Genomic DNA, 16,111 nt, shown 5'->3' with positions numbered 1-16,111 from the left:
CCACACCGCCCCTTTAAAGAGCCGTCATAACACAAAAGGTTAACTATGTCATTACACAACTAAACCCACCTACACGTGTGGATCAAATTACTAAAATCTCCCAACTTAGAGGATCATGCCACGTGTCCTGACGTTTCCTCTATCAGGCCATCCAAGGGCCACGATCATCCCTCACAACAAACACAAAGCCAAGCGAAGCCAAAACAACACGAAAGAGAAGCAGCGAACAGCGCCACATCCAATAAACAGAAGCGCGCGGATCGATGACGTGGCAAAAGATTTTTCGAAATCCCGCCCAAACCAGCCCCCGGACTTCAAATTCATTCTATGATTCGATTTTGACACTGTGCAAAATTCTTTTGCAGTCCCTCACTTGGAACCTTCTTATCTCTCGCCCCTTCGCTCAGCCAATTCACTCGCAACGCACCAAAGGAATATACATCTCTTTGTTTTTCTCTCTCTAGAGGTAACGTAGCCCTAACGCCGCTGACTCGGCCGAGTTTTCACCTTTTTCACCGGTTCAGTACCGATTCTGATCGGTTTTTGCTATTTCGTTGCAGGTTTCGTCATGAAAGGAGGTAAATCTAAGGCTGGAGCTGATTCCAAGTGAGTTTTCTTCTCTTTTCGTATTATTGTTTCAGATCTAGGTCTCTAGGTGCTTCTATGTTTGATTAATTTTGATTATAATTTGTTTTTTTGGATGAACTGTTACAGGCTTGGAGTAAGGAAGAAGGCTACGGAGACGAAGAAAGCGAAGAAAGCCGCGAAGGATCCAAACAAGCCTAAGAGGCCTCCAAGTGCCTTCTTCGTTTTCATGTACGCTTCTAATCGCTGTTTTTTTTTGTCTGTTTAAAACAGCTGTATTTAATTGTGTTCCTTCTGTTTTTTGATGAATAAAGGGAGGAGTTCAGGAAGACGTACAAGGAAAAGCACCCAAACAACAAATCTGTTGCCGCTGTGAGTAATTTTCCATTAAACAAATCCTTATTTTACGCAGTAGCCATCGGTTTTTCTTAATTAATGTTTCACTCGCTATCATTATAGGTTGGTAAAGCTGGAGGAGACGCGTGGAAAAAATTGTCAGATGCTGTGAGTAAAATTTCTGTTCAAGTTGGTTATGATTTCATGTATTTCAGTAACTGAGTTGTGTACTGAACTGTGGCTGTGCTTGTTAATGTGATTTAGGAGAAGGCACCTTACCAGGCAAAGGCTGATAAAAGAAAGGCTGAATACCAAAAGAACATGGATGCCTATAACAGAAAACAGGTATTGATTTTATGCTTACTGACGTAACTAATTTGTATGTGTGTGTGTGTTTAAGCTGTGCCTTTTGGTTCTAAAAGTTCCATCTATATTTCTTGCCACAGGCTGGTGAGGCTGAGGATGAGGAATCAGACAAGTCCAAGTCTGAGGTTCATGACGACGACGAGGACGATGATGGAAGCGAAGAGGTTTGAATTTGCATTTATAATCTAATTTACTTTAATTAAATGATTTTCGTGAATTGTGTAAGAGTTATTGATGGCTTCTGTTCATATTTGTTTTATAGGAGGAGGATGATGATTAAAAAGTGAATAGCTTTTGAATTGCAGAAAATTATGGCAAAGTTGATGTAGGAATCCCTTTCAGCCCTTTCCTTGATAAATAGATGCCCTCTTTTTAATGTTTCCTTTCTTTTTGTTTTTGGGGGTTTAGTTGGGACGGGATAAGGGAAATTTAGATGAGCTGACTTGATAGCTCGAATGGCTTATGTATTTTATTTTGGTGGTGTTTAATGAAAAATTCAGCTACGGATTTCCCTTTGTTGGTAGTATTTTACACATTTCATCTAATCCGTTTCGTGATATTGCAATGGTTTGTTACCAAATATCTTTTGTTGTTTGCGTTTGTTATTGTATTTCTTTATGGTGTTGGGGCCCGATCTCATTCTTCATGATATAACAAGTGTGCCAAAATATCTCTTACATTTGGTCTTTAGAGAAAGGTGTTTTATCTTTCTGGTTCTCTTTGTTGGTTTAGGCTCTGTGGTGTTCAATTTTGTCTAGCCTTTTTGGTGAAGTGTGACTACTATTGTCTACTTGTCTGAAATTTGATAATAGTACAATTTTAGTTTGTTTATTTTTTTTTCTAGAGTCTCCCGTGCTGTCCATATTTTTGTAAAATGGGTAAATGACTAATTGCTTCGGACTAATAGGTTGTAGAGTATTATTTTGTACTCTAGTCATGATCTTTATGGGGTGAAGTTAACAGATAATGAGCTAACGTGGATCAGATATTATTTAGTATGAGTTGTCATTATAGCCACCCCACTGGTAACCAGCATAACTGGTTTATCACTTGAGATATTCCATTTCTTGAGGAGTGGTTCAAGGGTCTATTATTGCTTGTATAGTCGCTTTGGACGATTTCGGTAGTTTCTTCTTGAGTCAACCAATTACTCATATTTGTCTTTTGTCCAATATGGCAGTGTGTAACATGTTTAAGATGCTAGCTAATTTGACTTATATCTTTTGTTTTTAACATTATAATTATCTCTTTTCATGTATAAACTTGGAAAAATAAATAACTAGAAGCCCCCGGGACTTACTGCTATTTTCAAAGCAGTCATGGAGTAGATAATGATTTAAAACGTCGTCAGGGACCAAACAAATGACAATTTAACATGAAACTAGGATACAATTTTGTACAAATGCATAGATCTTCGGTAATATGAATATCAGATTGTATTGAGCTGCAAATCTGAATACAACAATAATTTTTAAGTTCACATCAAATGAACTTTCTACTGAGGCATCTATATAACTTCAAACAAGGAAACACTGTTCACCCTCCTACACCATTGTCTTTAAAGAATCATATCAAACATTGTGTATACGCATGAACAAACCCAGGGTTTGTGATAACTATTTACATATTAAGTAGAAGTAAGAAAACAAGAAAATCTCAAACTTCCAATCTAATAAAAGGAAAATAGATAATATCTGGCAAAATACTCAAAATTGTAATCTAATATACAGTTCCAGCAACACATTTTTAGGTGTTGAGCGAACCAATCATGAATTTGCTTTGTCATTTCCAGCATATCGCAACACCTCTTTAGCCATGGAAGAAAAGGATTTAGCTGTGTCCTGCATCTCAGCACTTCTTATGTTGATGCCCTGCCCATACGATTTACAAAATTTCAGTGCCTTTTTGTTTTGCTTTTCTGTCTTTGGATGGAGGTACTATCAATAAGTAGATAAGCCTAAGTAATCAGACATATCAGTCTTTTTAATTTATAAGTAAAGTATCCTTTCTCCGCTGGGCAGAATCATCCAGGGTAAATATAGTTTTGAAAAAATGTCCACTATGAGAGCCACCATATAGTACCTGCAACTTCTTCAGATTTTCGCTGAGCTTTGACTTTGCTGCCTCTGCAGCACTGGGTTCCTGCAATCATAATAGGATTTTTTTTGCATATTGACATCTCAGTCAAATAACAAAAAGATGATATAGAAAATGGAGGGTAAAGATTAATCCCCCACAGTTAGGAAGTAAAAGAGGACGCCAAGTGAAAAAATCCATTCACTTCCAACAAGTATATCTTTTCGACTTCTCAAAATTAGACAAAACAGTTTTAATGCCCTCCCTAGTCCCTTCCCTGTCCCTTGAGCGAAATAGGCTGAATGCAGGAAAGGATACTTACACCAGAAGAAGTGTATCCATATCTTCTCTTAATTTGATCAACACTATCTGCCTTGTCATCTTGTGGTGCATCATTTGTCGGGGGCTTATCACTTTTGACCTTCATGTGCATAAATTTCCCTGAGAAAAGAACAATCATTTTGAGAAGAATTTTTTTAAAATGGTATAGAACTACTGGTCATTCAGCACCATTATTAGCTAAGTAAAAAGAGCTAGCTAAAAGACTCATGGAAAACCTAATAACTAATGAATGGAGACTTGTGAGACAGCATTAACATTACTCAGTCCAAAGTTGAAAGTGTTAATGACACTTCTATATTATTTACGTATAGACAAAAATACGTTGTGTGCAGGCTATGGCAACATGTTAATAACTATCATTTTTTCCAATCTAACTTACCTTTCAGAGCCTGAAATGTATTTGTAATGTTCTGCTTGTTTAGTGCTGCTACCATTGGATTTCCCTTCTGTTTCTCTCCTGGATCTTCAATTTCAATGTCATCTTTAAAATAAAATATAAAGTTAGCAGCAGGTTGTTGTATATTTTTGAAAAGCACTTAAGATCTTCTCAAAGGGAAAACAATGAGCAACTCTTTAAAGTAATGCTTTCCAGACTTTCATCAACTAGAACTTTCAGGTTTTCATGAAGATATAAAGTTCAGCAAGTTAAATTGTTTGTTTACTGCTCCCACTTCCACTTTCTTCTGCGTCTGATTTTCAGTGCACTCTGAGAAGAGCACCATGCAGGCTCTTGCCCTTATCATGTCGTCGCAAGGTACTTCAGTTCAATGGAAGAAGTGAATGACAAAAAACTGACAACCGTTGTAAGAGACAAAAAGTACCTATATCCAAGTCAGCTGCCTTTTCATTCCTGCTTAACTTCTCTTCACTCTGTGTGTGTGATGGAAAGTTGGGAACTGAAAATATCACAGACATCTCTTCAATGATTATTCTTGCATTTTCAACTCCGGTGTCAGGCACATTGTTCGCCTTATTTCCCTTAGCATCTTTGAAGACAGATCCAAAAATTCCCTATAGTCGTGAAAGTAAAGGAAATTATTCAATAATGAACTAAAAGGTTTAGCTAAAATTTCAGAGTTTGGAGAACCCCTACCTTTTTCTTTTCTTTGTGCATGACGGGTGCAGAAATCTGCCCTGGTTCAACCACTAGATTTCTATCGTAAACTTGGGAAGCAAAGTTCAGGAACCTGCCATGGAGGAATATCATGCAGCAATACTATGAATTGCAGGAAATTCTATATTTCTTAGAAATAATTGAATTCCCACCGGGGAGTGGGAAGCGAAAGAGGTGGGGGGCGCAATTATGTTCGGCTATTTATGCTTAGGAGTACTCATATATGGAATAATAAGCAAGAAGAAAGCAGGGCTGTCAAATAAAAAGAAGGAATTTATTATCACCTGAAGGTATCATTTTGCAAGGAAACCGAGACGAAGAACATTTCTTGATCCCTATCAACCTAGTCATATCGAAAAATTTGGAGGTCAAGTCAGAATTAAAGGTATATAAACTAATTAGAAGTGGAAAAGGTCTAAAGTATCAGTGCTTTACCACTATGAGTTCACCATTTTTTGAAGCGCATATTGAATGGTCAGCAATGGAGTTTGCCTTTGGAGGTGAAAGTATGAGGCCTCTAACTGAAGTTTCCTTCAAAAGGGACAACTCTGGAAGAGATCTGAAGTTGTACAGACAAAAAACTCAGCAGGATATACATAATTTCCCCCTTGTTTCAGTGAAAACATAAAACTAAGGAACTGAGGGAGAGCAACAATTTAGATGCCACAAGCTTCTAGCAGGCACTCATCAGTTTATTTAAGTGCACCTTGTAGCTTACCCTACATGACTTCAGAAAAGGATAATAACAATGCAAACTGATAAGCTCTCCTTTAAGAGGCAAATCTACATTTTAAAAGCATTATATTCTTTACCCCAAGATGGATCTGATGGTTTAGAGATTTAGTATGCCATTGTATGATCTTGAACTAGAACCGAAAGTAAACATTTCTAAGCCAGTAAAAACCTTGTATGATCCCATGATAGAATTCAACGATAAAGGAGCAGTTCATGATAATACTATGGAGCACAACAATTCTCATTTATCTGGTCACATCAGTAGAAGAGACGTCACCTTATCTCAATTTTTCCGTTGGAGAAGAGAAGCATAAGGCCAGCCTCAGGCGTGTCAAATGTTGATGCCCAGCAACACACAGAGGAATGAAACTTCTTTTTGTAGTATACTTTCTTAATACCCTGAATATAATTGCACCCAAAGAGAATACACGCTGAGATGGATTGCATGCTCGTTTTATATATGCCCACAAGACAAATTGACACTCACCTGAACAATATGCAATAAGGAATAGACGTACACAGCTTTTTCAGAACAGAGCAATACTACTGGTTGCTTTGATGCACTATTATCCGAATTCCCCTTAATCATGTCTATACCATCTGAAATGCTTAATCCTCGACCCGACAGTTCTTGTCCATCTGCAGAAAAGTTAGAGAATAGGAAATACATGAATATTTGCTAATTTTACACGTTCATGAGCAAGCTTCACCAAGAATATGAACAACAGATTCTATAAATATGGTTAAGTACCCAAAATCTGCATAAATAAAGCTCTGGACGGTTTCTTCGGATGGACCATGGAAGGGCTTAGTATGTTTCCTGTTTCTGTCTCAAGGGCCAACACTGATGAATCTTTTGTCGCTACCACTAAGATATTCTTGTCGAATCCATGCAAGCTGCACGTGTTGAACTGCATAGAGATGACACCAGCGCAGATTTCACTGGCAATATGTGTTTGATACAGTATGGTTTTGCTGTCGGAATCAATTAATACTACCTGCATACCACAAATTGTGGGACTTTAAACACTCAATCTTTTAATCTGAATGGTAGACTTGGAAAGCATCTACAGTATGTCGCACACTCCCTTTCTACAACGACAGGAAAACAGGTAACTGGGAGCTTTGTATTGAAGGCGCCAAACATATTTAATTAGGGTACTTGTCAGAACCTCAGAATGACTAGAGCCTTCAAAATGAAAGTTCAAATCAAACTGAAAAATGTAGTATCTAAACACACACACATATTCACACAAGCTGCTTTCAATTAAAAGCTTCAATGCTTATCCATACAAGAGAAACTCCATATCACACCGAATTAACAATAATAGTCAACCTAAAATTCTGAGATATACAACACATTCTGCACATAATCTTACAAACTTATCTAGAGTGGAATCATTCCCAAATGATTGGGACCAACATTTATGTTGGAAGGAGAGAGGTGCAGGATAAATTGCTAGAAAACCTATTGTATAGCTGGAAGAAAAATGGAAGCAGAAGCTTACATATCCTTGGTCAGAGCCAACAGCAAAATACTTAGAATCCTGGCTGCTTATAGAAAGTACAGCTCCATTAACCTTAACAAGCTTGACACTCTGGATTGGGTTGCTTCCTTTCTTTGAACCTACTGTGAATAGCATGAATAAGTCAACAGTTCATTCTTTCTGCTGATTCTGGATTCTTTTGCTCACATAAAATAAAGAAAAAAGGGTATGTTTACATTTAGGAGATCAATGCAGTTATGCTCACTTTTATATTAATTCACTTTTAATTTATCTGGTAATATGATGATATGGGATGGGCTTAAATGGAGAAGCGAGGATTCATATAGCCGAATCAACTTGTTTGAGATTGAGGTGTAGTTGTTGGTGATGTTGTAATGCAGTTATGACCCAATAAAATGAAAATTTACAGAAACGTTCACTGTAATTTTGAGAGTTACAAAATAAAGTATACACCTCAAATAATCAACAATGTATGGTAACATTCTCACATTTTTGCTGATATTCATGCTTCATACCTTGAAAAGACAGAAAACTGGTGTCTGGGGCAAAAAACTCAGTTTTGAACTTATAGATACGTACCTGCACACAAGTATACAGCTAAATAAGACCCTCAAAATGCAGAAAATACCTTAGATTTTGGTATATCCATAAAAGGTAGGCTTACAGTTCCGCTTTGATCACCAGAGATGAGGATATGTAAGTCAGAGGTAAGACACAACGCTGTTAATGGTACACCGCTTAAGGATAGGTTGTCCTCACTCTGCAGAGTTAAAGTTACAGTAAATTCGAATGGCAATAAACAGAAGAAGCTAAATGTTGACATGATTGACAGGCTCACATTATTGGATTGATAGTCCTCCTACTAACTGTTTGCATATACAACTGAAAAAAGTAAGGCTGCTGAGACAACTGAGGGATACATGTTACTATCCCCGAAAAAGACACTTTTGTGAACAATCAAATATAAGTAATGGTTCTGTTGCGACATGGTCTTTTGACAAGTTGTGGTTGACTAACAAGAAAGAGAAAATGCCTTTGGAAATTCCAAAATAGAAATTTCTTGCTATATTACCTGCTGAGTTAGTGAAACAATAGGAAGTGGATTTGGGCATGAGACATCCCAAAAGTTTATGGCTCCATTACTGTGTCCACTTATGAATACATTTTTGGCCTTGGAAAATTGAGTTGAATTTGGACCAGTTCCATCTTTTTGTGCCCTCTCAAATGGAAAAAGAGGCATACTATCTTTTATCAGGCTACTATAGTCCTGCAAAACCAGAAAAGGGTGTCAATATTAATAGCATTGAAAAAACAATTGTTTTAGTAAAATGTATCAGATGAAGAATAAGTACGCTCACCTGATCCATGGAAAACAACATGTAGGGATTGTTTACTACAAATTTTGCAATGGTGATGCTTGAATCAACAAGTGGGAGCTTCACCTTCACTTCCCTTGGAAGTGATGGTGGTGACCTAGACTGATACTGTAATAGGTACCTTTCAATCAAAGAATCATCATATGTGTAAATTTGGCCAGACTTTGATACCAAAAGTAACGAACTGTTGATGTTCTTTTTCGATGCAGGGAAGCTTGATATAATCTCCATGTCCAGACAAGACTCGGGAGGGTGAAGTCCCAACTTAATTGTGCGAGATTCAGTGTGCTCATTTAGTAGAACTACCTGCCAAGTGCCAAATGACAAATCATATGACTTTGAGTGAATGCAGGCCTATTGGATGAACATAGGAGAGTAATCCAAAACAAAAAAAAAACTACTTAATGCTGTTCTAATAAAAGATGAGATGAGTGTGCAACCATCACCATCGAATTAGCCTTATTTAGTGACTATTCTTGCAAATGAAGTGAGAGAAACCTAGACTAATGCATAATTAGATGGCAACAGATTGGAGAAAGAAAACGCGGTGACCAATTTGCAACAACAAATTAACCTAAAATGAAGTGGCAGCTATACACGAGGATTGGAGTCCGAACTCCGAATTCATCGAGGAAAGCGAGAGTGACAGAATAACATAAACACATACTACATAAAAGAAAGTAACCTGTAGCAAGTTTGCTGCTTGACAATCTGGGGAGCCCATAACATATAATCGACTTGCTTTTCCTTCTGCATAGGCCCATATTAATTTTGCTATAGGGATTTTGTCTAATTTATATCCAAGATTCAGTTTACAAATAGGGGCACTTTGAGTTCCACTAGGCACTTCCTCAAGTTCTTGATCTGTGCTTGAATTTGAAGTGGCTGGAATACTCCAGATGAATATCTCCCCGTTGCTGTATCCAACAACTAGTTTACTTCCATAAGGGCAGCACCAACATGCTGCGGTTGCTTTTTTTGTTTCGTTACCCATAGATTGCAAAGGACTCCCTCCAGTCATAAAGATTGCTTTGCTCTCTCGAATTGCCCATAGTATTATAACACCATCTTTGTAAACAATAGCCACCCTGCGTTAAAATCATAAACAATGATTTTTCATAAAGGTATAGTAACATAGTCCCCAACTCGTTTGAGACTGAGGCGTAGTAGGGGTAGTTGTCATTGTTGTGTAGTAACATAGTATTCGCCATATAATCATCAAAACCATAATAAACCTTGGTCTGTAAAAGCACATTCAGTTCAACGTGATACAGTATGAGGACAATTCAACAGACAAAGTTATCAGTAGTGCCTCATCTCATATATGGTAAGTACAACTTGAATAAGCTCAGAAACCCCTATGTTTCACAAAATGAACTTCAGATAAAGTTACTGAACCCACTTTGTGAACATTGATATATGCATGGTAACTTCTAGAATGTAGTGTTTCTAACAATGATAATAAGATTTTGGGTAATGCTAACTTTCTTCCCATCAGCAGTATTTCTGATACAGTAAGAGTTATGAAACCAAAGTCTCCAGCAAAGAAGAGATGTAACTATTAATAGGAAGCTTTACATCTTATATATTTTTTGAGGTGAAATTGATTGAAAGATTGATAAGTATGAATTTTATTGAATCAAAAGCAGCACTAAGCTTTTGCCAGAAAACATAAAGGATAGAGTCCCTTGATCTGGTGTTTATCAAACTGAGAAATATAGCATAAAAGTTACCTCTTACTTTCTGCAGCAGGTTGAGGCAGTATATGGGCTACAGCGTTGTCCCCTGCTACTTCATTTGATAGGCCTGAATGAGGATCATTTGTCAGGCCAACATGGGGTGGTATGTGATTGAGGACCTATGAATGGAATAGTGACTGAACCATCTGTTTAACAATTCTCTTATTATTCTTTTTTTTTTGGGGGTGGGGGAGGGGGAGGAACAACTTTCAAACCATCTATAAAATGTATTTCCATTGTTCCTTAATGTCAAATTTAATCACAGTAAATGTTTCTGACTACAAATACTTCGGTACACTAGAAGTCGCTAACATTTGAAACAAAAAGATCTAAATTTATATGCATACTTTCATCCACGAAACCCTGAACCAAGTTCCGAGCATTAGTGATCACAAATTTGAGAATCTCTCAAGCAACTTTACCTCATGAGTAAACTGCAGTTGAATTTTAACATCAACAAAATAGAAACAACGAATAAGCAACAACAACAACAAGCCCAGTGAAATCCCACAAGTTGGGTCTGAGGAGGGTAAAGTGTACGCAGACCTTACCCCTATCTAATGAAGGTAGAGAGGCTGTTTCCGAAAGACCCTCGGCTCAAAAGAATTGAAAATGAAGCAATAAACAGACAATAGCGACAACCAGGAAATTAGACATAGGCACAAATGGAGATACGTGCAACAACAAATATCTAAGAATACGACACTATAAAAATAGATTCAGTCTTGCTGAAAATAATGACACAATATGAAATAGCAAGGGGTTAGGCATAGCAAAATACAAGACTATTACTAATACTACTGGGATGCCTAGACGAAACTCTAGACTGCCTGTCAATCCACAACCCTAATCCTCGACCTCCACGCCCTCCTATCGAGGGTTATGTACTCGGTAAGCTGAAGTAGCGCCATGAAACAAAGAATAAGGAACATGTATAAAAAAGAGAATTGGTCTTACCATGGGACGCTGAAAAAGGAATGCAATATTCCATTTTCTCTATATTACAGGATGCTTTAACAACCTTCATAATTGAAACATGTCCTGATGAATCTCCAAGGTACCTGTGGACAGCACAACGAATCTCAGGCTCACATATTCTTGGCATACAAATCAGAGTATCATAGATGTACCGTCAAAGCACTTACAGGTAGGAAGTCTGCTGTATGATTGTAAAAGAGGTGATTTCCCGGTCGAAGTCATGAACATTACACAAATAACTCTGCTCTACATCCCAGACCTAATGATGACCAAGTAATCAAAATTATTAGTATCACGACACAGTTATTGCCACGCTCAAACAAGGATGTATAGCTGAGAAAGTTAACCTTTTAAAGCAACAGTAGAAAGAAAACTCCTGCTTAGAAAAATAAAGTGAGAAAAGACTTTGGTACTGATTATCGAGTATGCTAACTTGCCTCTATTCGGTTATTGGAGTTTATGTTAACGAGGAGGCCTTGGTTCTCCATAAACTGCAAGACCAAAATAATGAATTATCATAAACTTGCAAAAAAGCATTTTCATTAGAGCTCAATTTAACAAGATGCATGCTCATGGTATTACACGTATTTCCATGTCAATGAAGAAATTTCTTTGCAGGTTTCAGAATATACATACCTGCAAAAATTTGCTCGAAACTGTATCTGATGATACCAACAGAGCTTGTGTGCTATCTTTCCCAAATAATTTGATCCGTCCATCTCTACATATTAAACGCAAAATTGAAATTTTCAACACCTTGAGTCATGGGCCTAAAGGGATTGGTTTTTCTAGTGTCACTGAAATATGTATGATTTTCCCAACACTTACTCGGTAGCAAGAGCAACAATTTTTTGAATGGAGTCATAAGCTGATAGCACAGATCCTGATGGGATTCCATAATGATAAACACAGCGGGGATTTACGTGTTCGGGTTTCAGACCATCTGAATCTCCCCCAGGCTGCAACACAAGATGTAACAATATGTAAAACTACAATGCAATGCAACTATGTTTCTGTTAACGTGTTCCAAGTTCCTAACTTTAACTCGAGATTTCACATGATCATCTGTTTATTATAACTCATTAGTAAAGTAAAAGATCTTCATTTGATTCATTTCATTTTTATGGTAGTAGTTCATAAGAACCTTAATCAGCAAGTAGAAGATCTTCAGATTCTTTTTTCCCTTAATCAAACAGACCAAAAAAAACACCTAAAAAACGAACAACGTCGCTGCTTATTACACAGTGAAGAAAATCTCAGTGTGCTCCCTGCAAAAGTCATTGCCACCAATCATGACATTTTCTTTTTAGTGTATCTGTTAATGCAGCAAACTTTTTTGTTTTTTAGGATTTTTATATCTATGGAACCAGAACCGTGTAATAAGAAATAATCTCGTCAACTGTAACAGTTCGGTTCCTTATCATTGTTCTAACTTTTTTCCCTTTTCCGTACAAGAAACGCAAAAGTTTGCTCAATGACATGGCGTTAGCCGGATATTAGCCCCTAGATTTAAAATCGGAAACAAAATGCACATCTATTAATTTGCACGTTGATCCACGTGGACGAGACAACAACGCCTCTTATTTTATCCGAATTGTTTTTTACTTAAAATAAAACGTCTAAATCATCACACGAAATTAGAGCTACAGTAATATAAAGAAGGGAATAGCACCCCTAGAAGAAGTGTTGCCAGATGTTTAGGTTTCTTAGGTTCATGGACCTCGTAACGGAATCATGGGCCGAGGGCCCACGGCCCACTTCTCTTAAACACATTCATCTATGGAGGTCCATATTTGCCGATGCGTGTGGACTCTGGCGCTACATCAACATCCCCCATTCTTCACTCTTGTGCCTTTGCGTGCTAAAGAGTGCATGTGGCAAAAATATCTGATCTAAACAAGGAATTAATTTCCTTTTTCCTTTTTCTTTTATAATCTTTTTCTCCGACAGATATTATGTCCCCGACATGTGTCCTAAATTCATAGGTTTTTGTAAAATGTGAAAATAGGAGAGGTTGGTAAGTCTAACACTCCAACAAGTCTATTTCATGGGCCACAAAGAAGCAGAATAGCGTCACTCTTCGCCTTATTCAACGACCAGCAGTTGACTAGTTCATACTTACAAAAGATTACGTGCTTCTTTTTCCGTTATTATTGTTTTGCTCACTCCACTCTCCTACCTAAACCACAAAGACCACTTAATTCAGCTTCTTCTGTTAAAAGAAAAAAATTAATCCTACAGATAAAGAAAAAAAAATCTTGAAATCAACTAGTAGTAATTTTTGTAACAAAAATAGTACCCAAATTAAAAGCTTGCAACTTCTAGAAACCTTGTATTTAACCATATTTTGAGACCCAAATAGAAACTACTGATTCCAAAAACAACATAGAGATCCCATACTACTAAAGCAACGGAACATAAATGCGGTCCCATCATTACAAAAACAGTCTTTATTCACCTATTTAATCAGATTCCTAAAAATTTTGAAGTAAAAGATTCTTTCCTCAACTTTTATAGAAGTCACAGAGAGAATGGATATTGTTATTTAGAGACACTAATATTAAATCCAAAAGTTCCTAAACTAGCAGTGTTACAGTATCTCTCCAGAAGTTCCTATACTTTTGCTAAATGAAGACTACAATTAAGAGTGGTGCAAAAAGATGATATTCTTATCTTAACAGTAAAGACCAAAAGTAAAGCCTAGCATTATTGTCATGCTTCACAACTTTCGAGATCAATCAAGTCCAACTTCAAGAGCTTCTCAATAACAGTTTGAAATTCAAAAATCATCCTTCTCTTACTTTAACACACTAATAATAAAATCAACTGAGTATTGAAATTAGTGAAGAAACAGAAAACGAGAAGAAATTAGCACTATAATAAAACAATTTGGAAATGTAAAATCTCAGCAATGATCGACAGTGACAATATCCATGGATTTTCTCTGAGACTCTTCAAATTCGATTTCAAAAAACAGAATCGAAATAGAAAAAGAAGATCCAGAAGTGAAGTTAAAGAGGTAATAACAGAGATCACTCACCTTCTTAACAAAAGAAGCCTTCTCGACAAGCTTTTTTAACATACTCATAAATATATATATACTCACACACTTGTGCTGCTCGGAAAACACAGTGAATGTAAAGATCGAAGTTTTTTGAATTAATCGAAGAACAAAAATGGAGAAAGGAAGAAAAATGGGGGAGTATTTGGTGAGTGTTTAGTTAAGACTGAGGAAAAGAAATGCCAAAAACAAGAGAGAGAGAGAGAGAAGAGCAAAGGGGAGACGGCAGTTGATTTTTACCGTTTCGTTTTTGTGATTGGACAAGGATAGCCCGGTGTTTTATTTGTAATTTTTGTATCTTTCCTATTCAATTAGGGACACGTGGAGGCTGATGAGGTTTCCGAAGATTGCGAGAGAGAAACGGGTTGGACGGTGCCATCGGGTATCAACTGTCTGAAATACGACAAAACAATATCCATTTCAATATGTACATCCAATTTTCAAATAATCAGATTTATTTTATTTGTGTGATTAAGATGCTTTTTTCCTTTTCTCGACAATTTTTATCATAATTTTTTTGCTCTTGTATTTTTATTTTTTTTGATAAAAAAAATTCTTTTCTTGAGCTTAAAATTTATAATAAACAATTTTTCTACCTTATGCAAAGTAAGATTAAAGTCTACGTATACCATACCTTTCTCAGACTCCATCTATCACACTAGATGTGTTATTATTCTTGTAGTGTGATTAAGATATTTACATTAAAGAAAGATCATAAGAGTATTTCTTTTTTCTTTCCTTTTGGTGGTAAAGATAACAAGATGGTTTTGAGAAAATGGAAATTAGTGATATTTGGTCATGGCAGTTGGGTGTAAGAGTGTACTAGAGGTTTTTGGCCACTTAACTTCACACGTTTTACATTTTTGGTTTTGACTTCAAACAAGTTGGATAATAACACGTGGATCCCCAATTTTGTGCGTCCATCTTTTTCAAGCTTTCTCTTTGACAGATGAAAAGAAGATCTACAGTAATAGTATTCATTTTGGTTTATTGATAGCTCCGTTTATTATGAGGAAAAAAACAGAGATATGTCATAAATATATATATATATATATATATTATATTATGGATATTCATTTAGTACTCTATTGCAAATAAGTTTTCCGAAGAAGCTTATCCATATGGGACTCCACCGTAAATATGGTTATCTATTTAGTACTCTATTGGAAATAAGCTTTCTGAAGAAACTTATCATTTCGGTACTCCGTTATAGATAAATATTACCTTCGGTAGAAGATTATCTATATCTGGTATAGTAGCAGCTTACAAGCAACTTATAAGAAGCTTGCACAACAGCTTGCAGTAACAACTTACAAGCAACTACAAGAAGTTTACAGCAGCTTGCAGTAGCAGCTTACACAACAGCTTGCAGTAACAGCTTACATGCAACTTACAAGCAGCTTACACAACAACTTTCTTTCTTCTATAAATAGAGGAGATTTCAGCTCATTATATACATGAATTTGAAGTTGAATAATAAATCTCTCTCTCTCTCTCTCTCTCTCTCTCTCTACTTGTCTTCGGTTTCTTTACTTTAAAGTCTTTATTTTATAACACGTTATCAGCACGAGACTCTGCCATCTCGAGCAAATACTTTGAAAGTATCAAAGGTACGAACTTTCTTTTTGTAAATAATGCCAAATCTTTCTAAACGTGAATTTGTAGTATTGGATATATCGGGCAAAAGCTACGTGTCTTGAGTGCTTGATGCTGAAATTCATCTTGATATCATGTGCCTAGCAGACAACATCAAAGATAAGTTATGCGTTTTACTTGCTATGTATGCTACTGCCATTAAAATAAAATAAAAAAGGTACTTAGGAACCTAGTAAGTGAGCCATAATCATTGGACAAGATTCTCGAGCATTTTATGAATTTTAAAATACTATAATTTG

The 16,111-nt window shown here is 36.5% G+C and overlaps 2 protein-coding genes across 5 annotated transcripts; one reads left to right on the top strand and one right to left on the bottom strand.

Moving 5' to 3' along the window:
* Nucleotides 1–329: 329 nt before the first annotated feature.
* LOC104248870 (HMG1/2-like protein) lies at nt 330–1,802 on the top strand. Its single transcript, XM_009805223.2, has 8 exons — nt 330–466; nt 561–606; nt 715–816; nt 900–957; nt 1,045–1,089; nt 1,186–1,266; nt 1,368–1,451; nt 1,550–1,802. The coding sequence occupies exons 2-8, from the start codon at nt 569–571 to the stop codon at nt 1,565–1,567; spliced, it is 426 nt and encodes a 141-aa protein (XP_009803525.1). The 5' UTR covers nt 330–466; nt 561–568; the 3' UTR covers nt 1,568–1,802.
* Nucleotides 1,803–2,700: 898 nt separating this feature from the next.
* Nucleotides 2,701–14,455, bottom strand: LOC104248871 (uncharacterized). 4 transcript variants are annotated; one of them, XM_009805224.2, is made up of 24 exons: nt 14,196–14,455; nt 11,984–12,114; nt 11,792–11,876; nt 11,593–11,646; nt 11,323–11,414; nt 11,135–11,238; nt 10,172–10,244; nt 9,124–9,526; nt 8,421–8,744; nt 8,135–8,329; nt 7,727–7,822; nt 7,578–7,641; nt 7,063–7,184; nt 6,306–6,552; nt 6,042–6,193; nt 5,832–5,953; nt 5,255–5,378; nt 5,104–5,162; nt 4,799–4,892; nt 4,527–4,716; nt 4,085–4,186; nt 3,686–3,804; nt 3,370–3,429; nt 2,701–3,158 (listed from the first exon to the last, which is right to left on the bottom strand). In XM_009805224.2, the coding sequence occupies exons 1-24, from the start codon at nt 14,241–14,243 to the stop codon at nt 3,054–3,056; spliced, it is 3,165 nt and encodes a 1,054-aa protein (XP_009803526.1). In that variant the 5' UTR covers nt 14,244–14,455; the 3' UTR covers nt 2,701–3,053. The 4 variants fall into 4 exon arrangements, with proteins under 4 accessions (XP_009803526.1, XP_009803527.1, XP_070024075.1 ...); XM_009805225.2 differs by having other exon boundaries at nt 7,063–7,181; XM_070167974.1 differs by lacking the exon at nt 14,196–14,455 and adding an exon at nt 13,278–13,295.
* Nucleotides 14,456–16,111: the final 1,656 nt, after the last annotated feature.

Source organism: Nicotiana sylvestris, chromosome 2 (assembly GCF_000393655.2).
Source record: "Nicotiana sylvestris chromosome 2, ASM39365v2, whole genome shotgun sequence".
NCBI lineage: Eukaryota > Viridiplantae > Streptophyta > Magnoliopsida > Solanales > Solanaceae > Nicotiana > Nicotiana sylvestris.
The sequence above is the reverse complement of the archived record's forward strand: the minus strand, read 5'-3'. Positions and strand labels throughout refer to the sequence as shown.